The following is a 25418-nucleotide window of genomic DNA, read 5'->3' as shown; positions in this document are numbered from 1 at the left end:
GGTTAGGGTTATAGGCTGCGTTGTGTGGGTGTATGGTTAGGGTTATAGGCTGCGGTGTGTGTGTGTATGGTTAGGGTTATAGGCTGTGGTGTGTGAGTGTATGGTTAGGGTTATAGGCTGCAGTGTGTGAGTGTATGGTTAGGGTTATAGGCTGCAGTGTGTGAGTGTATGGTTAGGGTTATAGGCTGCGGTGTGTGTGTATGGTTAGTGTTATAGGCTGCGGTGTGTGTGTGTATAAGGTTAGGGTTGTGGGATGAGTGGTGTGCATGTATGGTTAGGGTTATAGGCTGTGGTGTGTGAGTGTATGGTTAGGGTTATAGGCTGCGGTGTGTGTGTGTATGGTTAGGGTTATAGGCTGCGGTGTGTGTGTGTGTATGGTTAGGGTTATAGGCTGCGGTGTGTGTGTATGGTTAGGGTTATAGGCTGCGGTGTGTGTGTGTGTATGGTTAGGGTTATAGGCTGCGGTGTGTGTGTGTATGGTTAGGGTTATAGGCTGCAGGGTGTGTGTGTGTATGGTTAGGGTTATAGGCTGCAGGGTGTGTGTGTTGTTGGGGATATAGGCCGCGGGGTGTGTGTGTGTATGGTTAGGGTTATAGGCTGCGGTGTGTGTGTGTGTGTGTGTATGGTTAGGGTTATAGGCTGCGGTGTGTGTGTGTGTGTGTGTGTGTAAGTGTATGGTTAGGGTTATAGGCTGCAGGGGGGGGGGGGTAGGTGTACACACTCACACGTTATTGTACTTATCTTCTCCTGCAGAGGTCTCTCTGCTGGCTTGAAGTCTGCACAGCCGTGCAGCCTGGAGCAGGAGGGTTCTATAAGGCACTGGCAGGCAATGAAACAGCGCTGCAGGCGCTATGTGGAGACACCATTGGGCGGTGAGTGACAGCTCCCCTGCATAATTTCACAGCAGGCTCCGTGTCCTCAGCTCCCCCGGCATATGACACAGCGCCAACTCCGTCTCCATATATATATAGCGCCGGGGCTCTCCTCACTCACTACAGGAGGGACGCTGGTACAGAGCGCGGGCACAGCACACTACAGCACTCGGCACCCCCCACAAGCAGCGCTACAATTGGCTGGTAACGGAGCGCTGAGGGGCTAACTGCGCTGTCACTCAGAGATGTGACAGCGCAGGACGACGCTGGTACAGAGCGCGGGCACAGCACACTACAGCGCTGGGCACCCCCCACAAGCAGCGCTAAAATTAGCTGGTAACGGAGCGCTGAGGGGCTAACTGCGCTGTCACTCAGAGATGTGACAGCGCAGGACCGCCTATACCTGGGGATGGTGGCTGCAGGGGTCAAACAGCCTGTGGGCTGCTGCTGGGGTTGCTATGGAGAAGGTTGCCGAGCGCACCTCTCCAACACCTGCGCCCCTGTGGCCCCGGCTCCCCCCCCCGCCACCGCTGGGGCTGCCTACCGCTAGTTACGCCACTGCGTGACCGGCAATCCACTGGGAGCTACCCACACTGCCTACAGAGATCAGCGATCATCTGCCCTGCACTGACAAGTGGAGGAAGCAGTAGCAGTAATCCTACAGGCGTTTGCAGGAACCCCGGAGACACAGCAAGCGGCCAGACACAGTGGGACCAGATTCCTGACTGCACACTACCCCAGTACTCCGATACAAATAAGGCTCACTTTCACTGGTAAATATTGAGGATATTTTAAATTGAGTGGAGGGGGTACTCATTGCTGGAGAGAAAAATGGTTGGGAACTGCTGTTCTAGTGTGTCTTTACTTATACTTTTTCTCCATCTAGTGGCCAGGGATGGTAAGAGAAAATAAGCTGCAAAACGTTACACCTGTGGTTCCCAAACTTTTTTGAATAACGGCACCCCGGAGTATCATTTTTTTTTCACGGCTCCCCTAGAATAAAAAGGTTCTTATTGAGAAATTTTGAAAAAAATATAAAATTAAATAAATTGTGTTTACAGTATACAGTATGTCATCCTTAGGTTTAATTATGAGGTGAGGGACAAGATTCACTTATGTTTGTTCACATAGTTTATGATTTACAGCCACCAGCACTAGTTTTGACTATTGCAATGACTATAAATAATTTGCATTGCTCCTGAACCACCACCCTGAGGCACCCCTGCAAGGGTCCCGAGGCACCCCAGGGTGCCTAGGCACACAGTTTGGGAACCACTGCGTTACACAAAGGGCCTGATGTATGTACTTCTGATGTCGGGCATAGTGAAGCCATTTGTTTGCAACTGTGCATGTGTCCCGAACGTCTGTCCAGAAAATGTAGTGAATGTATCTGGGAGGTGACATGGGGGCATATAACCACATCAGTGGCATAACTACTTATTATGCGCCCCCCCCCCCCCCCCAAAAAAAAAAAAATCACCCCCCACTCCCCCTCCCCTCGGCGCCCCCCCCATGCCCATACCTGCCCAGCCGCTGCTGTCTGCGATAGGTACCTGCCTGCCGTGCCTTCACGGTCCCGTAGCGCTGGCTCCTGCTGCTAATAATGAAAAGTGACTCTTAGAAAATGGCTGCCCCCATACTGCAGACAGAAAACTGTCTGCAGTATGGGGGCAGCCATATTCTATGTGTCCGTTTTCATTATAGAAGCAGGAGCCAGCGCTAACAGAAACGGGACTGTGACAGCAGTCACGGCACAGCAGGCAGGTACCGCAGACAGCAGCGGGTAACTATAGCTCCGCAGACCCCCGGCGCCCAAACTTTCTCTGCGCCTCCCCGCCACCGCGGGGGCTGCGGAGCTATAGTTACGACACTGAACCACATGCACGGAGAACTTATTATGGGAGTCTCAGTCTGGACTGTATCTGTCAAGGTAGTTGCTTACACAGATGCGGCACTGTGTTCGGGTCTGTCTCGTGGATTGCTGCTGCTGCGGGAGGTGCTTGTGAATAGCGTATATTTTTCTTTTTGTTTGTATGTGTGTGTCAATGTCTAAAACGTCTGTCTAGTACTTATTTTAAACGACTTATTAAAAGTTAAATTTCATACCTGTCAAACTCAGGGAATTCTTTTCCCCACAACATTGTCCAGCATACACTGCTGCTTCCCTTGGCTCTGACGCATCCCAGGCCGACCTAGCACCCCCATCCGCCCGCCCATCCTGTACAAGTAGCCAATAGCCTGCTCTGTGTACAGTCAATTGAATCAGTGGGGGAATTTGACATCTCTGCCATGGCCCCACCTGCGCTGTGGCTGACTCACCTCCAGTGCTTAATCAGTGGGCAGCGGCAGACAGCAGCATGTCAGTGCGTCGAGCGGGTGCTGGCACCCACACAGACCCTGCTGCTGCTTGCTTACCCATGCGGCTGCTGGGGCTGCCTTACAGTAGTTAAGCCACTGGGAGAGGCCTTAATCAAGTTTGCTCTTTATTGTTCCCCACCTAAGATTCTCATTACACCATATCTCACTACATTATGATTTACTGATTACAAAATGTAATTTTCATCAAAGAGTGCCCCAACAAAAAGCGAGTCTTTCTTTCCTTCCTGTTAAACACTGATTTTACACTCAAGGGTGCACCTCCACTTCTTGTTTAGAGAGGCCACATCTCCTCTCTTGTGATAGACTAATTCAGGGCCGTCTTAACAGCAGTGTGGGCCCCTGGGCAAAGCAATGCACTGGGGCCCTTAACATTCTCCCCTCCTAGGGGTGGGGGGTGCTATCAGCAGCAGCTTTGATGTCCCACGGGTGGTAGGGGTGCTCTATATTCTATTCAACATGTAGGACCTGGAGCAGTAACTTCTGCTAATTACTCCTTTACTGCACAGGTGGTGGGAGGGTGAACACTAACGTGTGGAAGGGGGCACTGAGCTGTATGAAGGGTCCCTTGTAAATTACTTCCAGGGAGGTAGGGGGTGTTTTATATGCAGGGGAGGTTTGGATAATGGAGTGGGCTTAATATTCGTCATTTTCCGGTGGAAGGGCAGCTTGTTTGACTGCAGATATCGCCATCATCTGGAAATAGATTTCTTAGCCTTCAATAGTATAAAAACCTAGAGTCCCAACTTTCAGAAGGGGCTGGGAACTTGGGGATCAGAGATCAGGAGCCAGAGCAATCCATTGACAAAAATATAAAACTGTACACCAGACGTTTGGAGCTGGAGCAGGGACCGGCTGCTGGAAGGCTGATATCTCTGGTTCTGGGCATGATAGAGACAAGCTGCTAGTGTCGACAGAAAGGGAAGAGTCCCAGCGTTTGGAATATACTCTCAAAAAAAAGTCAGAGAGAACCTGAGAAATATGATTGGGAATTGCATTTAACAGGTTGGATATCTCCAGTTCCCCAGGGTCGATTTTCAAAATTCTGGTATCACTGGAAAAAGGGGATTCTCAGCTATCAGAATAGAGCCCTTATACACCTGGGGCCCCTGGGTAAATGCCCATTAAGCCCATACGAAAAGACGGCCCTGGACTAATTGTGGAATTAACATAAACTGCTTTTGGAAAATTACTACTCCAATTTAAACCTGTGCACTGGTCTACCTCCACCCCCCCCCCCCCCCCCCCTTCCCTTCAAACACTTACACATAGAAGGCGTGGATGGAGAAACAGCACCTGGGTCTGAGCTGGTGTAAGTTTTGATGATGCATCCGATGGTGGGGTCTAAGAATGCACCAATTAGTATTAATGCGTGCACACATAGAAAGTGGGCGTTCTAGTACTTGCACATCAGGACACACACGTACACAAGGATATGACATTGCAGCGGCATGTGCACATTGTAAATAGACTGAAAAAAATAATAATTTAATTGAATTAAATAATAAAAGCATATAAGCCTGGGATGTCCATTTCTTCACTCCCAGGAACTAATAGTATACAATGATTATATAGCAGGTTATACTTAGGTATTAGTCCCATTTGCAGTTCATAAATGAATAAATAACACAGAATGCAATTAGTTTAAAAATGCTTCTGCACCAATACAATGAGGTAGAACTAGTTCAACCTTCAACTTGGCCACACACAGTAATTCTAACAGCAAAACTTTATCGTATGCAGAGAGAGTGACAAAAACCCTACCACTTGTCATGAATCTGCCGAATGGGGGTGGGGAGAATTGGGTGGCAGAGGTAAAAAATTACACCACCTCTCCAGAACCACATGAAGTCCTGGGTGTATTTGATCTGGAAGGATGGATTCATAACCAAATCAGTTGAGTGTGCCTTCCACATTCCCTAGACCATAACACTGGTGATTGCAGGGTGTTTGTTCAATGTTTCTTATCTGACACACCAACGTCCATCCGTTTGATGAAGCAGAAAACGGGACTCATGGGAAAGGCAATCCTTCACCAATCAGTGGAGGTCCAATTCCGATACTGACGCACAACTTGAAGCCTTTTCAGCCGATGCTTCTTCCTAAGCAGTAGTAACCATCCATTTGCTTTGGAACCCCGTATGCAGTAGGGTTCGCTGAACTTTCTTTTTCGGCACATGTGTGGTAAACCCCAAGTTAATTTTAATGGTAAGCTTCTGTACTCTAGCATAACAGTCAGTTCTCATGCATCTTCGTAGCTGATGTTCACCTCTGACATTAATGGCATGTAGTGCTCCACAGTTTCCAAGTCGGTTATTCACAATGGTGCCATTTGTCAACTTTCACCACAGCAACAAACAGTTCAGAAACTGCACTGTTTTAGAAATACTTCCACCCTTGGCCCAAAAGCCATTAATCGTCCTCAATAAATTGCCCGTTTTACCCATGACTTCATGGGGTGCACTCTGCCAATGTCAAATGTAGGAGATAGTCATAATAATGGGCCTTATTTTGGTTCATTCTTTCTGAAAAAAATCCTTCTTAGATGGACAAAACCACGTGCACTGCAGGGGGGGCAGATGTAACATGTGCAGAGAGAATTAGATTTGGGTGAGTAATTTTGTTTCTGTGCAGGGAAAATACTGACTGCTTTATTTTTACACTGCAATATAGATCTCACTTTGAAGTAAAACCCCACCCAAATCTAATTCTCTCTGCACATGTTACATCTGCCCCACCTGCAGTGCACATGGTTTTGCCCATCTAAGAAGGATTTTGTCAGAAAGAATGAACCAAAATAAGGCCCAATGTGACTAGACTGTGTATATACAGAATGTTTATAAACTAGTGTAGTTTATAACAGAAGAGATAGGCAAAGAGATGTACATTTGTGTAGTTTGGTTAATGGCCTTGTGTGTGAGTTAAAGTATTTTATATTGCAAATCGTAGAATGCAAGTCATCAATCAGTCCCTGACAGAGTGGATCCGCATAGGATGTCTGTTTACTATGATTAGCCTTACAGTTGCATTCAGAATGGATTGGATTGGTGAGTGTTTTTTGGTGAAACCAGAAAAAAGACCATTGCAATAATCCACAGGTTCTCAAAGTCGGTCATCAGGACCCCACATGGTGCATGTTTTGCAGGACTCCTCACACAATCACGTGAAATAATTAGTTTCACCTGTGGATCTTTTAAAATGTGTCAGTCAGTAGTGAGTACACCTGTTGGGTGACCTGGAAAAATGCAAATTGTGTTGGGTCCTGAAGACTGAGTTTGAAAACCACTGCATAATCAGTGCAGGAAATAATGAGAGCACAGATTAGAGTTTATTTTTTTATTAACTTTTTATTGAAATATCGCATTGCATGTATACAGTTATCTCACCATACTTGTTTCATTCAAGACACTGCACATTGTCAACAATAAACATTACTAAGATATGTTTGAACAATAGTACATTTTTTGTTACACAATCAAAGAGAAGATCTACAATCATATTTTCAATTGAAATAATAATGCATGAAAGCTTGAAAAACGAATCTAAGTACTTATGTATTATCTGGGCTCCCATGTTAAATGCACCCCATTTTTTCATACCCCTACTATCCAACTACGTATGGAGTTGATTTTATATAGTGTGGCGAGCGCAGCGAGCCACCGTGCCCGAAGCGTGGCGAGCGCAGCGAGCCCCGCGAGGGGATGCGGTCTCTTAAGAAAAACGGGAGCCCAGATATTACATAAGTACCCGAATCTATTGTTTGATCCTTATAAGGAACATCCAACAACAGAAATAGTATTATGGTAATTACAGTAATAAACAATAATGACAACGACAGTGACGGCGACAGCTGAGAGTCCGGAGTCTCAAAAGTCCAACCGAAACTAACCATTCAAAATGATAAGGAGGTCACCAAGTAATCTCCTCTCCTCATACCATACTGTGTTGCTAAGTGTGGCTTCAATCCTTCTTCAAAACTCTGTCTCCGGTTCTGTCCTCCAACACGCCGTTTCTAGTTGCAAATATGCCGATTTCTCATAGAACACTTAGTACATTACATACCCTTCAACGCAGAATGGGCTATATTTGGGATCATTCCCACGACTCAAAGTGGCCAGGGGCTGTAAAAAATAATCATTGGCAGTACATGCTGCCACCTGTAAAACTATATTACAGGGATGGATTTCTCCTCAACCCCCTTATATTACGCTCTTCAAAACTAAGCTTCAGCACATCTTCCAGATGGATTGGCTTGAAACGACCTTAGACAAAGCCCTAGATTCTTTGAAACCTGGGAGAGTTATATAGCCACTCTGCCCATAGAGTTTAGATTAGAGCTTTTGCAGTGTCTTGTGTAAGGTATATTCATATATTGGATATGTATTTTTAGAAGCATGTAACATGCATTTGAGGCAGATTGAATGTGGGGAACAAAGGACAGTTCACATCCAAGAATGACACCTAGGTGGCAAGCTTGTGGGGTAGGAAATGATTGCCTCAACGGTGATAGAAATATCACAGGATAAAACGGCAGAAATGAATTCAATAACATGGAACAATATAGATGGTGACAAATCTGGGAATGATACTGAAATCCAAAAAGAGCAGATTAGTTTGCCAAGAGATGTGGTATAAATTAATGAAAGTAGAGGAACGAAGACTGAGCCATGCAGTACTTTAACTGATAGAGGTAGTAAAGAGGAGGTGAATTCAGAGAAGCGAACACTGAAAAAATGATTAGTGTGGCAGATACAGCATATTACAACGAGGATAATATGGAAAATCCAGACCAGGTTTTAGATCAGCAGCAGGAGAATTAGATGCAGTCCAGTTTTCCTTACTGATATGATCAAAGTTGGGCTGATTAAGCAGCACCTGTGGCTTCCTGATAAAAGTGTTTCCAGGGCAGGCGGTCATAGCTAACCAAGTGATAGGCTGGGGTGTGGGCTATGGTAGGGACCACTGAAGTTTTTTTAAAGAGTTTGTACTATGCTATGACACCATTATCCTGCAACGCTGTAAAAGTACTTGCTGATGCTGATTTCCTGAAAAGCTGTTTTGCTTGCTGCAAAATAAAAGACCAAGACTTCATCTTTATCAAGTGTATACAATTCCTTGTTATATTTGGTTTCCATACAGGGACACCCAGCTGGATATTGCAAACTGCAGGGACCCTGGTAAGACAGTTACCTGTTGTCACAACATTCAAGTTTGTGTGGTGTTTTACCTGATTTGTGATCTCTCCTGTTAGTTCAGCTCTGCTCCATGCGGCTAGGCAGGTCTGTGTAAACTGAGCATCACTGACTGATTACAACACCTGAGTGAAACATGCTCAGCTCTCAATGATTGCGGCACCTGTGAGAATCCATTTCCTTGTGCTTCCTATAAAAGGCAGTCTCTGGCAGACATACTCTGCCAGAGTATAGGTTCTCATCAGCTCCAGCGTTTCTTGTGTCTTATCTTGTGATTCCTGATTACCTGCGGCTTGCTTCCTGACTACTCTCCTGCCTGATCTTTGTGTACCGTTACCCAGTGACTACCAGTAGTGTATGACCTCAGCTTGTCTTCTGACTACTCTCCTGCCTGATCCTCATGTACCACCGTACCCAGTGACTACCAGTGTATGACCTCAGCTTGCCTTCAAGTTCTGACTACTCTCCTGCCTGATCCTCGTGTAACATACCCAGTGACTACCAGTGTATGACCTCAGCTTGCCTTCTGACTACTCTCCTGCCTGATCCTTGTGTACGGCCAAACCCAGTGACTACCAGTGTATGACCTCAGCCTGCCTTCTGACTACTCTCCTGCCTGATCCTCGTGTAACATGCCCAGTGACTACCAGTGTATGACCTCAGCTTGCCTTCTGACTACTCTCCTGTCTGATCCTTGTGTTCCGTGCCCTGTGACTACCAGTGCCCACAACCCAGATAAGATAACTAGGAGTAATCCTGAGTCCACGCTACCTGTTTCTAGTGCCACATAGAGAACCTGGCAGGCAGGTGTTGGCTTAGTCTGTTACATAATATTAAGCCTCCTAAGTTTGTCCTTACAAGAGGAAGTGCAGGGTACTATGGAGCCGCTAATGAAAATGTTTGCTGAATTGGCTGCAGGGCAAGGGGGTCTGGCTGCTAAACAGCAAACTCAGATGTTGCATGAGAGGCAACAAACCCAGATTCACATGTTGCATGTCAGACAGCAGCATCTGGCTGAAAGACAGCAAGCTCAGATGCAGATATTTCATGAGGAATTGAAGGAGCTGAGAAAAGGTGGTAAGGAGAGGGAGAGGCTACTGAAGCTCACCCAAGCTGATGACCTAGAAGCATTCCTTTGTATGTTTGAGTGCACAGACTGCTGGCTAGGTCTGTGGCTGAGCCATGCTCCGACCCTGTCCTGAAGGTGGCTATACTTGACAGGATTGGAGTGATGAGCCCCAGCAAAACTCAAGTATTCCATGACTGGCAGCTGGAGGGCTCCGAGCCTCCCAGGATTCACCTGGCCAAACTAGTCCGGCTGGTAAAAGACTGGTTGCAGCGGTACAAAAATTCTGCAATGAAAATTGTGAAGATAGTCACACTGGACAAGGCTATGCAGGTGAAAGACCACTTGGTCCAATAGTGGGCTCTTCAGGCTGACCCCCAGACATTTGAGGAGCTGGCAGTGGTGAATGAGCGGCACCAGGCCCTGGGAAAATTGAGTAAAGCCAGGTCAGGATTTGTTCTGGTACCAAAGCCCAGAACTCAGGTCCCGGCGGTTAAGCTGAAACCTCTGCCACCCATGGTATGCTTTGAGTGCAGTAACCTTGGTGATGTGCGGTGGGATTGCCCAAAACTTGGAGGATGGTGGGTACTGAAAAGAAGGATGGTTGATTGATGGCGCTGAGCATAGTTCTCGTATAGCAGACTCCTTGATACCCTTGAGGAAGGATTATCCAATGAGGTCGAGTGTGCATAAAAGTAAACAAAGAAATACACCTGGGGAGCAGACTCTTGTTTCGCGCCACTACTTAATATGTAGTTAATACTCAGCTGCCGGACTTACAAGAACCCCTGTTGGACGGGGGAAAAAAGAAATACACCTGTCTAGTATTGTCGCATAAATGGTTTATATACAATTCAGCAGATACAGTATGGCCAAAATGTGTCCAATTTGAAAGACACGAAGGATGTCCTTAATAAACTGAATGACGTTCCATGGAGAGATGGGTATTTTTTAGTGACAGCGGATGTCACATCGCTATATACTATAATAAGACAGAGATGGTGTGAAAGCCATTAGAGACACATTGTTAACCACATCAATGGATACCAACCTCTAGTCCTTGATTGTGAAAGGGATCAAATTTATTTGATATAATAATTATTTCAACTTTTATGGAATTGTTTTTAACCAGGAGGTCAGGACCGCCATGGGGACTATATTTTCGCCCAGTTATGCTAATATTTTTATGGCAAGATGGGAAGACCAAATGATCTGGGGAGACCATGACTGAAGGGCAAACCTGGTCCATTGGTGGCGGTACATAGACTAATTCCTGTTTCTTTTGTGCAGGGATGAATCCTTGTATGGAGATTTCTGCAAATTTTTAAATACCAATGAGTTAAACATCAAGTGAACTTCGATCGAGAGAGAGAGACCTGAAAGTTCAGGTTATATAAAACCCCCTGACTCAGTTATATAGACCAAGGAGCAATCATCTAGACATATGGTTAATGTCCCGAAAGGACAATATATTAATCTCAAATGGAACTGTTCTAAGATTAGCTCTTTTGAGGACGAAACAGAAATCTCAAAGAAAAAATCCTTGATTATAGAAATGGACACCGGCAGTGAATGGCCCACCAGTACCCCTTACAATTAATGCACCAGTGGACTCACTGCTCCAGGTCGGCCTCCTCTGTTGCTGCTGACCATCTGTGTGGGCGCTGACTAGCAGGGTTGACGGGGGTGAAGCCCGCACCCATGTGTCACACTTTAGAGGGTTGACATCATTCCAAGACTCTGCAGCGTGAGCTTTAGTTACCGCACCTCCATCAGCCCTCAGCCATTTTAAATGCGGCGCCAGCTCATGAGCCAATCAGAGCTTATTGCCCAGCAGCCATTCAGCGCGGCTGCCAGGCCACAAGCTCAGCCGCTTCTCAATTGAAATGATCGCAGGCCGCCGGAGGTGCGGTAGCTAAAGTGCATTAGCTGTGGGGAGTCCTGGCATGATGTCACCCATCTGAAGGGTGACACACAGGAGCGGGGAGAACTATTGGAGGGAGCCACACTTTGGGCAGGGGGACACAATGGTAGAGTCTGACTGACAGGCCGTTGGGGTGGCTGCTGCAGCAGGTGACACGGGTGTGGATGGGGGAGTGCATTGTGGGGAGAACCAGGTGCAAGTATCCCCCATCCCCCAGCTAATTCCACAGAAAATCCAGCAAAATTAGTTATTTGGCACAGTGTTAGAACACAGATATTTCAGCGCCCTGGGATCCACCTGTAATTGATACTTCAGCCAGAGTGGTGGTGGGGGACCATAGACTAGGCTTTGATCTCCTCTACCATCGTGGGGCATGGGTGGTTCAGTATCTCACAAGCAGCATGACCAAAAAAACACACTTTTTAGAAAACCTTAAGGATAGGAATCACCCATCACTGCTGCCTGGGAGATGATGAGAAAGGAAAGGTGAAGCCTTTAGAGGAGGAGCTAAATGAGCATCAATGTGTACAGAGCATGGCGATTGCCAGGTTTCTGTCAAATTACATTGTGACAAATTGGGCATTATTAAATAGTATGCCTGCAGTTTACAATTTCACCACATCCAGACTCTAAGATCTAAAGTGTAATAACAGAGACCTCATTTGTTTAAAATACATTAATTGCTATGAATATTGGTCTTTACATCTAACCAAAGGCAGATCAGGGGTGGTGGGGGTGACTACTTTGACTCAGGCCTGTGTCCTCTCTTTTTCAGACTTTTTGTTTTTAAAAACAGACCAGCAGTACTACTGCGGTCTGTCAGATTGTAGAGAGCTAGCGGTCACTAGGACTCACAGCAGCTCTAGCAAGTATGCGAATTGCAGGGGGCAGACATTCATTAGAATAAAACTAAATAAAGTAACTATACACTAACTACACAAATCGGCTGCCTCAGGGGCGGTAAGTAGAGCAGACAGGCAGTGGTGCAGCAGCATGCTTCTTCTATTTCCTGCAGCCAGGTTGCACTGCAAACATGGTCTCCCCTCCTGCTCTTTGATGGCTGCACCAGCAGCCAGTAGAGCCGGTGGCGCACAGAGTCGCATATAATGACACCGTGATAGCACCATCATATATAACATAGTGCATGCATGACGCATCGCACATGACAGAGGGTCGATAGGGAGGAGGTTGCTGTGGGTGTGGAGGAGTGTCCTTATGGGGAGATTGTTTTGGTTGGCTATCTTCATTGTTTGTTTAGTTGGGGCTAGTTGTGTAGTATTGGCCGGGCCAGAATGTAGGTCAAATTTAGGCACCGATGCCACATTTTGTGCATCTCTGCAAGACAGGCCAGTGCATAGTTTTTTGGTAAGCAAATACATAATTTTGCAGGAATTAATGGATTATATATAAGAGCATGGCTACACAAGCATATGGCCAAAGAATAGTACCAATTCACATTCCACCACACACTAGTGGCTTTTTTACACGTTACCCACAGTAAAGCCCCATATACACATTATGCCATGGTAGAAGCGGTGATATAAGTTTCCTACCAAACTAATGTGAGAACAGTTTAGTCTTCAAATGTGTTCTAGTGCAGATTAGAAATGGTTTATCACATTATACCACACTGTAATGCCCACACACATTGTGCCACAGTGCGGTCACCACATATTGCGTCAACTAGTCCAAACACATTATAACACGCTGTAGTCCACACATTTTTCCACACTGCAACATTCTTCCCCCATTCTAGTGCCCCCACATAATGCCACAGCCGGTAGCGCATATGAGGCTACTGCTGCTGATCACCATGGGTGACCTCCTTCAATCAGAGCTCAGCACATGCCCTACTGACCCCTCAGCACAGCCTTATGGGCGTTATTATCCAGTAGTGCATTGCCTCAGCTGGACCCCATTGCCTGCCTGCAGCTGTTTTTTTCCCTCTGGGACTCTGTAATGTGCTCCGATGTGACTAGCAGCGCCCTCTTCAGTCCGGTGCTCAATGCAGCAGTGTACCTGGCAGCAGGACATCTTGGGGGGCCCCCTGGATGGCTTGTCACTTTATCCCCCTGTTGTCGGGGCATGTTCCCAATGGCCACAGAAACATTGGCTTGGTTGCACTTGATACAGCCATTGGAGGAACTGAGGTTAACTGGTACAATTTACAAGTGATCATGTAGAATTTGGAGATTTACCACTGAAAAATGTTTAGTTATGCATCTAAAGCGGGAATAAAATTGCTGGCAAAAAGAGGTGAATATCCCAATTCACACCCCCTTTGCTCAAAAATTCTCACTACCTTATAAGGTAGCAAACAGTTTTAAGTGAGATCCCGCAGTTTTAAAGTGTGGTGGCTGTCCTGGAAATTTGAGTGGACGTACAAGTCATCGCCAATTGAAGTATTGTTTTTTTTGTTTGTTACTCTTTAAATTAAATAAGGACTTAGGAATTCAAGTAAACAGTAAGATAAATAACAATAATAAAGGCCAGGTAGACAGATTTGTGATGCAAAGTTAGTTACATAAATGAAAAAGAAACAAAGTTTGATGGGAATGTGGCGACTACGAGGTAGCTGTGGTGAGTAGAATAAAGCTTGAAATTGTAACTGATATTGGACAGTTGTGTCATCTTTATTTTGTACACAGCTTATTGTGAGCATTGGACTGTGCAGCGTATTAGACATTTATGCCAAGCACGGTCTATATGTGGTGGGTATTAGGCAGGTATGTTGAGAAGATATGCAGCATTGTCTGTATACAGTGATCAATTGATATCAATTTCTGACATAAAGGGGGTTATTCTAGTCCATTCTTTCTGACAAAATCCTTCTTAGATGGACAAAACCATGTGCACTGCGGGTGGGGCAGATGTAACTTGTGCAGAGAGAATTAGATTTGGGTGGGGTTTTTCTTCAAAGTGAGATCTATATTGAAGTGTAAAATCATGCAGTCAGTATTTTCCCTGCACAGAAACAAAATAACTCACCCACATCTAATTCTCTCTGCAAATATTACATCTGCCCCCCTGCAGTGCACATGGTTTTGTCCATCTAAGAAGGATTTTGTCAGAAAGAATGAACTAGAATAAACCCCAAAGTACTGTGCACACAATGGGTAGTATTTAATGCGGCTCGTCGCGGCCGGCGAGGGGGTTAAACAGTGAGGATCACAGAAAACCAGCGATCCTCACTGTTTTACCCCCTCGCCGGCTGCTCCCCTATTCAGCGTTCCGGGGGAATCCTTGCCATCAAAGGACGGTGAGGATTCCCCCCAAACAGCGAGACCCGCCGGTAATGCAGCGAAACCACTGTATTTAGCCGTGAGTCTCGCTCAAAAGACGGAGTGAGGGGGAATTGGCGTATGAGGGGGGGGGGGGGGGGGTGCGAGTTGAATACTGACAGGGTGAGCGGTGACAGCGAGCAGTAAGCCCTGCTCGCTGTCACCGCTAGCCCACGGCATTGAATAGACCCCTTTGATTTAGCATGCCTGTGCTTCCTATAGTACATGGCTCTCATGCAAGTCCAAAACAGTGCCCCTCTTTCTGAAGAAGCTGGACAGCACTGATGTAGTAATTGTGTACAGTATACTAGCAAAGTACACAATGAAGAAGAAAAAAGAAAAACACTGAAAGCATATCGGTTTCAAAACAAAATTGTATTTCACTTTGATCTATACATGCTATACATGACATGCCAACTATGATCTGCAATTTATAATAAAATAGGATGTCTTTTAAAGTACAGTATAACACATATGAACATCACTGGTTTTATTTTTGATGGCCGGTCACAGGAACATGCTTAAGCTTTATTGCACATTCAGTAAGATGGATACCAACAGTATGCATAGTACAGGCACTGTGCAGTGTTAGATAAACACACACCCACACATAGATCCTTGGTACAGAACCATGACATAGTACTCGATCTGTTGCAGTCCTACAACTACTTATCGCTTACGTGATGCATATTTTGGGGAGAAAACTTAATTGATTTCTCATTACTTTGCCTCATAATTTCTAAATATTTCATACTATATTAGTGTTCATTCTAGCACCCGCCATTTTTGAAAACCCATGCAGTTCCTCTTCCCTGCCTGGGGTGTTGCTGTGTGCTGTGGTGTTTCTAGCACAGGTCTGGTTTGCATATCAGTGTTGATTTACAGACCACACTGTGCTAAAAGCACCAGAGCAGACAGCGACACCACAGGCAGGGAAGAGGAACTGCATGGGTTTTCAAACATGGCGGGTGCTAGAATGAACACTACTATATTGTTTATTGAACATGGAAATTGTGTTGACAGCCATTATCTGGTAAACTGATTCAATGTTTATGAGAGTGCAGCCTATTGTTTTATTTGGACCTATGATTTGAGTTCCTAGTAAACAGATACACTGTATTCTCATACAGTACAGTATGTATTAGTATCGCTCACAATATGGCTGCCCTCGCTGTATGTCTGTAAATGGTACAGGGTGGTATTTTGATAAATATTTGCACTGTCTTACTTTCAACACACAAACCACTTGTCCACAACACTAAGTTGTTTTTTCTTTACATACTGTGGCATTTTACGTATATTGACGATAAAAACAAATTGTAACATAATATGTACACCCTAATAGCAATGAAGTAATCCACTTATAGAAACAATTACATTTACAACGTATGGCACTTCATCTTTATACAGATTACATTCTTATGATTAGTCCTATACATATGTTTACTGGGCAGTGACATCATTATCTGTCATGTGCCTCTTAATAAGCAGTAAAGTTACTGTAGTGCTTTACTAGTGACACCGGGCAGCCGTCACTTTGCACACATCCATATTTACAACCCACTACTAACTATGTGTCATAACCAAGTTTGATTGATTATTGGTAGTGAGTAATGGTTATTTGGGAGGGGGGAGGGCTTCATGGCCAAACTGTTTTTTAGGGTTATAAGATGCCCTGTTCACTTTTCACTGCCTATTTTGTGACTGAATATCAGCAGCCTACTTTGCTTATGTACTTGAATATTAATCAGGTATATTACAAAAAAGACATTTAATATAAAAGACAAAAGCAGAATGGACTCCTGATGTAATTGCAGAGAACTTTCTTATTTTGTAGAACAAATTCTGTAATGTTGAGGTCTTTAGTAATACAATCGGAATAAGAGAATATAGGTTAAAACTACTGTTCTAGACTATTACGTAATAAAGGTCTTTGCCACAAATGTTTTAGTGGTTCCTGAATATATGCTTTACTACAGGAAGAATAGCAGAAATGTGGACAGCATATGGTGTAGATTAAAGTACTGTAGATACCTGTGGAGTTCAACTACGGGTCGTCTTAATCATTTGTAAGACACAGAATAAAGTAATTCGGTGATAATTGCTCTGTCTTTATTAAGCCTGGAGCACCAAGCAATGAATCCTATATTTTGGGATGAGAACCATTGGCAGCAGCCAAGTAGACTATTGTATGTCAGTCCCTGTAGGTTACGTACAGCATGTGCCGCTGATTTGTACAAATTCAGTCCTGAGCACAGAACCTTTAACATGACCATGTTATTTATGCTGATATTTAATGCTTGCCACTCACTTCATTTTATGTAGAAAGACTTGGCACAACATCCAAAAAGCAGAACTAAATTGTTTAAAACAATCTTAGTTTTAACAATGGCAATAACGTAAAAAGAGTAATGACAAATCCATTTCTCTAAATTGTTGGATTACAATTCTAATCATCCACTGGTTGGATGTAGGGTAATGAGATGCTTGATGTCCAACGTTGATTGAAGGAGAAGATTCTACATGCCTTGACTGTGCCATATTGAGATAGAGACGGAATGCCGGTATCCGTTTTCACACGTACAGTATACAATCTATTATTTGAGAGTTCTGCAGTAAGACACTCAGTCTGATCCAAATAAATAGTAAAGTGACACTTCCTGTTCAGAACATCAAACCAAGCAGAACATCCCAAATATAGGAGACAATCAGACTGGCATGATGAGCTGTCCCCAACACAGACTTGGTAGTTACCCCAGAGTTGATACTAAGCACACAATCTATGCAGCTGCAGCCGTGTCTTTGCTGATGCGAAACACTTTTATAACAGCATAAAGATTTGCAGGATATAGTCAGCTCTAACAATAAAGTCCAGGTTAGGCTCTAGCTTGGTGTCGTACTGCCAGCAGTTATCATTGGCCCAAAGCGACGTCCCTTCAGTAGTTACTCTGCTACGTCTGTCAAATAAAGTTACAGGTATCATGTTAATGGTGTGTAAATAAAAATAGTCTGATGATATTGTATGATGCTATTGAAGGTCCTATAAATTTAACAAGCAGTATGTTAGTAGCAGTGAACAATTAAAAATATACACATCCCACACTTATTAGTGACAGAACGGTATTATCAGAGCTGTGTGTGAACTGGGCTCCCAGAGCTGTTAGAGGGGAAACAAGTTCTCTGGCACCCACTTCGCATGTATATTGAAGTATGGCATAGACCAATGGTTCTCAAACTCGGACCTCAGGACCCCACACAGTTTACGTTTTCCAGATCATCGGACAGGTGCACTCATTACTGACTGACACATTTGAAAAGACCCACAGGTGGAGCTAATTATTTCACTTAATTCTGTGATGAGACCTGCAAAACATGCACTGTGTGGGGTCCTGAGGACTGACTTTGAGAACCTGCGACAAAGACCATGGAGAATCTGTATTATATATATTATGTATACTATTATAGTTGCTATATATTAAGTTTCTCTATGTATATATTATGATACATATTATTAATAATTCATATATATATATATCTTCTATAATGTAATTATTCTACTGAATATATGTTATGTTTGGAATTTAATTGTAAAACACTGGCTTATACTATGGCAAGTGTTATTCATTCAATGTAAATGACTACTAATGATAGGCATACTAACATTCCGACAGAAACTGTTAAAACTTACAGAATTTATCCCGGATTTGACTATTTTTACTGACATCAAGATACATAAGTAAAATACATTAGGACTTTTTTGGTATACTACAAAGATGGGTTTTAAAACCAAAATGTGAAGGTCCAAGCGCATCTAATAACAATCAGAATTTGCTCTTAGGATGATTACAAAAAAATAAAAGTATAATTTACAGATGTATAGAGATAATTGCATTATATAAAATGTTTGCATACATTATTATAATATGATCAACTTGAAAATGCACAAACAAAAAATACATTACCCATATTATACTGTGCCATGTAAATCAACAGATTGTGTTCAATTTAGGTTCTTGGCCGGGACTAATAAATCCATCTATAAGGTTTCTATTACAGTCATCAATGTGTATGCTCTCGCTGGCTATCTTAGAATAAGTGGCCTGGCCTGTAAAGTCCAGGAGATCCTCTAAGGCTCTTGATTTATTAGTTCCATTTTGCTCCAGTGACACGCTGGGAATGAGGTCATTCAATGGGGAAAACTCAGGGATGGAAATGAGCTCTTCCTTAGATGCTGGACTGTGAAAAAAGAATAATAGATAAATTATACATTTAAATACTGACTAAAAAAACATCCTTGTAGTTTATATAGGACACATAAGGATAGATACATTGTTTTCATACAACCCGCATGCACTACAAAGATAGCCCTAGCTGTACTCACAAAAAAAACATGTACTGGGTAACTGTATGCTCTCTGTAATGTGCACACTCTGGGCCTAATTCAGATCCGATCGCAGTACATATTTGTTCTCAAAGTGGGCAAAACCATGCTGCACTGCAGGTGGACTGGTTTGAAGGAGAAAGAGAAGAAAATTGCACGGTGGATGCACACCAGAAAGGATAATTTATTTCATCATTTAAAACTTAGCCTTTATTATTTGGTTTATTTAAAATATTTTAGAGAGGAACCAGATATCTGTGTTCTTGTATATGGAACTACAGGTCTGGGTCCACTCCGCTTTTTGTGAAATTGATAAGAAGTTAAAATTGAACATACAGGTCACACATACATATAAGGTGAAGTGCTTGTGCACTCTTGAAAGAAGAAAGTGTGTTGTTATAGTTTAAAAGTGTTCGCTAGACGTGTTACTATGTTCTATTGTTGCTGAATAGATAGTGTCTTCTATTAGATTTGGCAGTTCATGTGCCTTTGCTCTCGGACACTAGGGTTAGGGTATAGGACAGTATATTGAATTAAATGTTGGCATCAGGTGTACCGGTGTTGGTTGTTCACTTTATTGTGTCTCTCTTATTGACAGTTATATGGTGGTGGTGTCACTTGGTATCTTAATGTGACACTATAACCCGGTACAAGGTGCTTTCTTAGTGATGGTTGTGTTGGCACCGTGTGCGTTTTGACACCTTTTTCCTCTCCGACCTTGGGTAGGGTCGGTGTTAGGTGGGTGGTTGGATGCAGTAATTTATTGGTGGGGAGGCATATTGGTAGCCGTTTTATTATTGGCAGGTTGTATCCTGCTTCTGGCTAAACTTTGTTCCACCACCCTCTCTGCATGTGCCTTTTATTAGTATACTGTCTTATTAAGTCCTTAAGTTGGTGTTAATTCCAGTTAAGGGATTAGATACAGTTTGGGTTCAGTGATCAGTTTTTAATATTCCACTGCCATCTAGTGGTTTTAAGTGGGAGATATTTAGAATCAGTTCCCCTTTGTTGTGGATTGCTACAACCTTATTTTACACAGCACTGAGTTATTCTTTTGCATTTATTAATCATGCAGGTTAGGTCCCACTCTAGTTGGTAATTGTATATGGATTGTATTATCCTATGTGGTGGGTGGTCAGACCTCAGTGCTTAGGTGCTCAGTCTCTGCACTTATTAGTCTTGGCAGGCTGAGTCCCACTCTCGCTGGGCTGGCTTCTACAATCCCCTCCACATATATGCTGGAGTCACAAACTATACAGTAGTTATTGTCTGGTATAGTCCTTAAATTGGTGTTAATTCCAGCTGGAGGATTAAATGCAATTTTTGGGTTCAGTGATCAATTTTTAGTATCCCACTGCCATCTAGTGGTTTTAAGTGGAAAATATTCTGATCAGTTCCCCTTTGTTGTGGATTACTGCCACCTTATTTTACACCACACTGAGTCACTGACATGTATTTCCAAATGGGTTATGTTACCTTATTTGATTGGTAGTCAAACTTCAGTATTTGAGTGGGTTGCAGGTGGGGCAGATGTAACATGTGCAGAGAGATTTGGGTTTGGTGTGTTGAAACTGAAATCTATATTGTAGTGTAAAAATACAGCAGCCAGTATTTACTCTGCACAGAAACAAAATAACCCGCCCAAAATCTAACTCTCTCTGCACATGTTACAAATATGTCCTGCAATCAGGTCTGAATTAGGCCTGCTACTCTAAATGATAGGGATATTAGAAGTGCCTGGGGAGTCATGTGAACATTTAAAGCAGGTCAACGGCCAAGTGCGGTTACGTGGGTTACAGGAGCCTATGGTGACTTCGAAGAGCCATAATAATTTATTGGGAGCATTTTTTCATTTTACAGTACTGAAATTTTCTTTTTTTTTATATCAAGGCATCATTGGTAATACATTAAAATCACATAAGATAGTGCGGTAAGGTATCACAGGTGGTCATAAACAACAGTCAAATGTATAATGGTACAAATCAGGAACAGTATATTTGTTTCTATGACACAAATAAAGATATCTTATCAACAGTATTGAATCTAATCTCAGTTATAAACGTCTGAAGAAATAAGAACAATAAACAACATTTTGGAAGCTATCGGTGTGGAGGCCTTGTCATTTAGCAAACATTTCAAATGTGAGTGTTTTAAGTCATGATAGTCTCGGAGCCCAGAGAAAGCATCACCCAGAGAAATATAATCAATGTAGATCTATCGGGGGACTATTTGTGGCCAATTGAGTGAGGTACCAGGTAGTGTCTTTGAGACTGCCATGCAATTGTTTCCTTATAGAAAGTGCTAGGTTATCTATATAGGGTTCCCAAAGGGTCAAGAAACCCGCTACCTTCTTTTCCTTGGACAGCAATGTTCCCATCCAATCCATTCTAAAAATAAAATTAAGTTTTTGTAAAAATAATGGTATTTGTTGAGGTGTGCGGTCTAGCCATCCTTGTAGAATAGTCTTACGACCAGCAGCACTTACAGCCAATAACAGCTTCCTACTATTCAAAGTCATACGTTGATTGGTAGGAAATATCCCCAAGATCGCCCATTCAGGTGTGAATGGAACCCGATTAATTAATTTGGCTTCCGCATATCTACGAACTAGGAGCCAAGAGTATTGAACAAAAGGGCAAGGCCACAGGCAATGGAAAATATCATCATTTGTCTGGTGGCATTGCAAGTATGCAGAGTCATTAATGCTTCCCATCTGACAACGTCTTAATGGGGAAAGGTACAGTATGTATAATGAAATGTATTTAAAAAACATCTCTTCATACATGCAGGAAGACAATGTCCTTCTGGAAAAAAACAACGCTTTTTCCAAATCTGGCATTGTGAAAGCAAGAAAATGCCTCAGCCAACTGGACAATCCCCCCCCCCCCCCCCCATATTTTCGCATTATCTATTGCAGTACTGAAATTTTCTTAATTCACCTTAAGTGATGGAAATAGATATCAATGTGCAAACAGATAGTATTTAGAGGAGTTCAGATATAAAATCATCAACTGGGAGAAAAGTCCAGAAACAGAGCATTTTGTCGCTCCTGGAATAAGTCATGTTGGGAGCAATGTGTGTATATATGGGATCTGCTGAATGACCCATATGCCGGCTGTATGTATTGCCGGCAATGATGTCACTCCCAGTTACTGTGGACTGGCATGTTGGGAGGCAGATTGGTAAGTGTGTATGCACAATTCATTTGTGCAGAACACTTACCAAATCATTGGATGGCTGGCCCCGCTGATCCATTGTTCAGGTATGTCCCCATCATATGTCTAGTAAGAGACAGGGTCACAGGATTTTGAATATTTTGGTGTTTGGTGCTGTACAAGCATGCTGTCTGTTCTGCCAGCCTGATGAATAAACAGAGGACTTGGTTCAGTATATCAGTGTGAGGTGTAGTCATCTAGGACTATCTTTATCACAATATACAGTATAAACAAGCACACACAGACAACATTTATTTTGTGCATTGTAGGCTGATTAAGAAGTACATAGTGCACTTTAATTGAATTACATTTTCTTTGCTTCCATGTGCTTTGATATAATGGCTGAATATGATCATTGTTCTAGAAGAAGCTTAAATTTAAACCAACTTTATATATAAACACACGCTTTTTCAAAAGTTATCCGTTAGATAGATCTACAGTAAAAAGATAGACAGTCAAAAGGTCAACCTCATATGACTTGACATGCAAAAGGTTGCCAGGGTCAAAATGTCAAAGGTAGAACATGCTTAAGGTTGTCATGTTCAAAAGGTCGTCATGACATCAACCGACAACTTTTTTTTCCCATTTTTTTTTCACTTTTAGCATGTGCGTAGTAGACTATGATTGGGAATAGTATCCATGTCAAATGCAGTGATGGCAGAGCAAGATTCGCATGAAGCACGTTGAGCAGAGCAAGCCCATAAGGGTACATGTTTACACTAATTTGGCTCAAATATGGTAAAAAAAAAATACAAAAATTACCCAAACCCAACAAAAAGTGTGTCAACCATTTTTCATGTTGACCTTTGTACCGGTCAACCTTTTCAACTGTTTACTTATATCAGGTTGATCTTTTGCATGTCGACCATTTAGGATTGACCTAGTGACTGTATCTTTTTACTGTAGATCTATTGAACCACGACCCTTAGATGCCCTAATGGTTTAAAAAAAAAAAAAGGCTTTTGTGCTTGCCTAAATGCATACATGATCCAACCGTACATATGAGACATACTGTATAGGAGGGTGTTCAATGTGCCGCCACTATTTCCGCAGTGAGAAATAGTGTCGGCTCCCTATTCAATGCTGCCTTTAGAGACAGCATTGAAGCGGGATCACGGCAGACTTTAGAACAGGCCTGTCCAACGTTGGCCCCCCAGATGTTGTGAAACTACACATCCCAGCATGCTTTGCAATAGTTTTAGCATTCTCTAATAGCAAAACTGTGGCAAAGCATGCTGGGATGTGTAGTTTCAAAACATCTGGGGGGCCAACGTTGGACATGCCTGCTTTAGAAGCTGACGGGCCCGTTCTTTCGATAACGCCCGTGGATTGTTACGATCCCGGCCGCGGATCACCAACCCACAGCCATTTTTGTGGCCATGCCCCCTTTGCGCCAATCAGCAGACGGGACATTGAATCCTGTCTGTTGTTCAGCTGTCGGGCTGACCGCCAATGGGCCGGGATCACGGCTGTTGGCAGGGATCGACAGCCGTGATCCTAGATTGAATACCCCCCAATAAAATGGTAAAATATCAAACACCCAATAAATTATTATTATCAGAATTACTATACTAGAAAATGGGGGAAGAAGGGAATCTTCAGTTTGTATACCTCACATCCATTGACTGAACCTCATCAGTAGAATCATCCAAGCTGTTGCATTTGCCTTCAAACGGATCGAGTTGAATGATACTTGCACTTGTCTTTATGCCATTGGAGAAGAGTTCCTGAGGCTTTGACTCAATGATTGCTATAGCGGGTGTTTTATTTTCCAGATGAGTAGACAACCCATTTAGTTGCACTAAAACAGAATGAATACAAATATATAAATGATATATGTAATCAATAGTTATATGTTTAAAATCAGTGTAATTACACACTTTTCAGTAATAAGTGAAGGAAAGGGTTATACCCCTTTTAAGCCCTCATAACCTGGGTTTTGCACAGGAGCGTGCAAAAATCTGGGTTTGTAGGTGGAGGGGACACAGTGTGAAGGGGTAAAAACCTGGGTCGCACATGGGTCCAAAAACTTTGTAAAATAGGTAATCACCCCCCTCTCCCCCAAAATCTTTAATTTAAAACGAATGAAAACTGCTATGAATGTACAAACGTGTAGGCCCATCTAGTTCAAATAGGGAAAGTTTTAACACAATGAAATGAACAAAGATGATAAAATAGGTTTGAAAACCTCCATGTAAAGGAGTTTTCAAAACAGTGAGATTTGTAAACCATAGAAGAGTTCTGAGATTAGCTCCAAATAATCCTGAATTTCTTATTTCAGTTCTCTGTTTTTCCAAATCAATACACGTTCATGATCATTTACAACAAACCTTCCAGCGCAGTGTCAGTGAGTTAGAGCATAGTACAGGTTGAGTATCCCTTATCCGAAATGCTCGGGACCACGAGCATTCCGGATAAGGGAATATTCCGGTTTTTGGAATATTTTTTTTTTCCACATACTTTCCACATACTTACCTCGGCGTCCATGGAGTCCTCCGGCGTCCACGGCAGGCCACCAGCACCGTCTCCGGCGTCTCCAGCGGTCCCAGGAGTGCTTTGCGCAAAGCACTCCTGGGACCGCTGGAAACGCCGGAGAGGATGCTGAAGGCCTGCCGTGGACGCCGGAGGACTTGGTAAGTAATAAAAGAGGGTTGGGGGGGGGGGGGGGGGGGGAAACAAACCATGGTTTTTGGAATAATTCGGATACGGGATGCCCGACCTGTATTGCCGATCTGTTTAGTCAGTAAACGTTCTTTCATTTGAATGTTGGTTTCACTTCCAACATATACTATAGCACAGAAGCTAGAAACTCCACTCAGGGTCGCATTAACAATGGGCCTGATGGAGCTGTGACAGAGATACCTCCTGGCAAAGCTAGAACATTTTCCCCATAGGATAACATGGGACCCGCTAATTCTGACCCCCAACCTGGTTCCAATGGCTGTCAGTTCCCCCTCTGGTTTCACAGAAGCTCGACATTGAGTCGACATCAAATCGCTGGGCCTTCAATCTGATTCCAGGCTGGTCCATATAGGTTAATTGGTTCCAGAGATATTGTGGTTTTTCATTTCTGAAATGTAATTTCATGGCTGCTCATGTTGTTTAAGGGCA

The 25418-nt window shown here is 43.3% G+C and overlaps 1 protein-coding gene across 8 annotated transcripts in view; it reads right to left on the bottom strand.

The window, feature by feature from the left end:
* Positions 1-15602: 15602 nt before the first annotated feature.
* Positions 15603-25418, bottom strand: part of MAP7D2 (MAP7 domain containing 2) — a 137309-nt gene continuing 127493 nt past the window's right edge. For 5 of the 8 annotated variants that reach the window (XM_083172478.1, XM_083172481.1, XM_083172480.1 and 2 more), the window contains 3 exons: positions 23919-24108; positions 18674-18947; positions 15604-17668 (listed from right to left, as the gene is read on the bottom strand). In XM_083172478.1, the coding sequence (XP_083028604.1) occupies positions 18698-18947; positions 23919-24108 (440 nt within the window). In that variant the 3' untranslated portion in view covers positions 15604-17668; positions 18674-18697. Of the gene's footprint in view, positions 17669-18673; positions 18948-22314; positions 22452-23918; positions 24109-25418 lie in introns of those variants that run through there. The other 3 variants (XM_083172475.1, XM_083172476.1, XM_083172477.1) reach the window with 2 other exon arrangements.

Source organism: Crinia signifera, chromosome 2 (assembly GCF_055691185.1).
Source record: "Crinia signifera chromosome 2, ASM5569118v1, whole genome shotgun sequence".
In the NCBI taxonomy this organism is placed as follows: Eukaryota; Metazoa; Chordata; class Amphibia; order Anura; family Myobatrachidae; genus Crinia; species Crinia signifera.
Note: the sequence above shows the minus strand (reverse complement) of the source record. Positions and strands in the feature narration are given on the sequence as shown.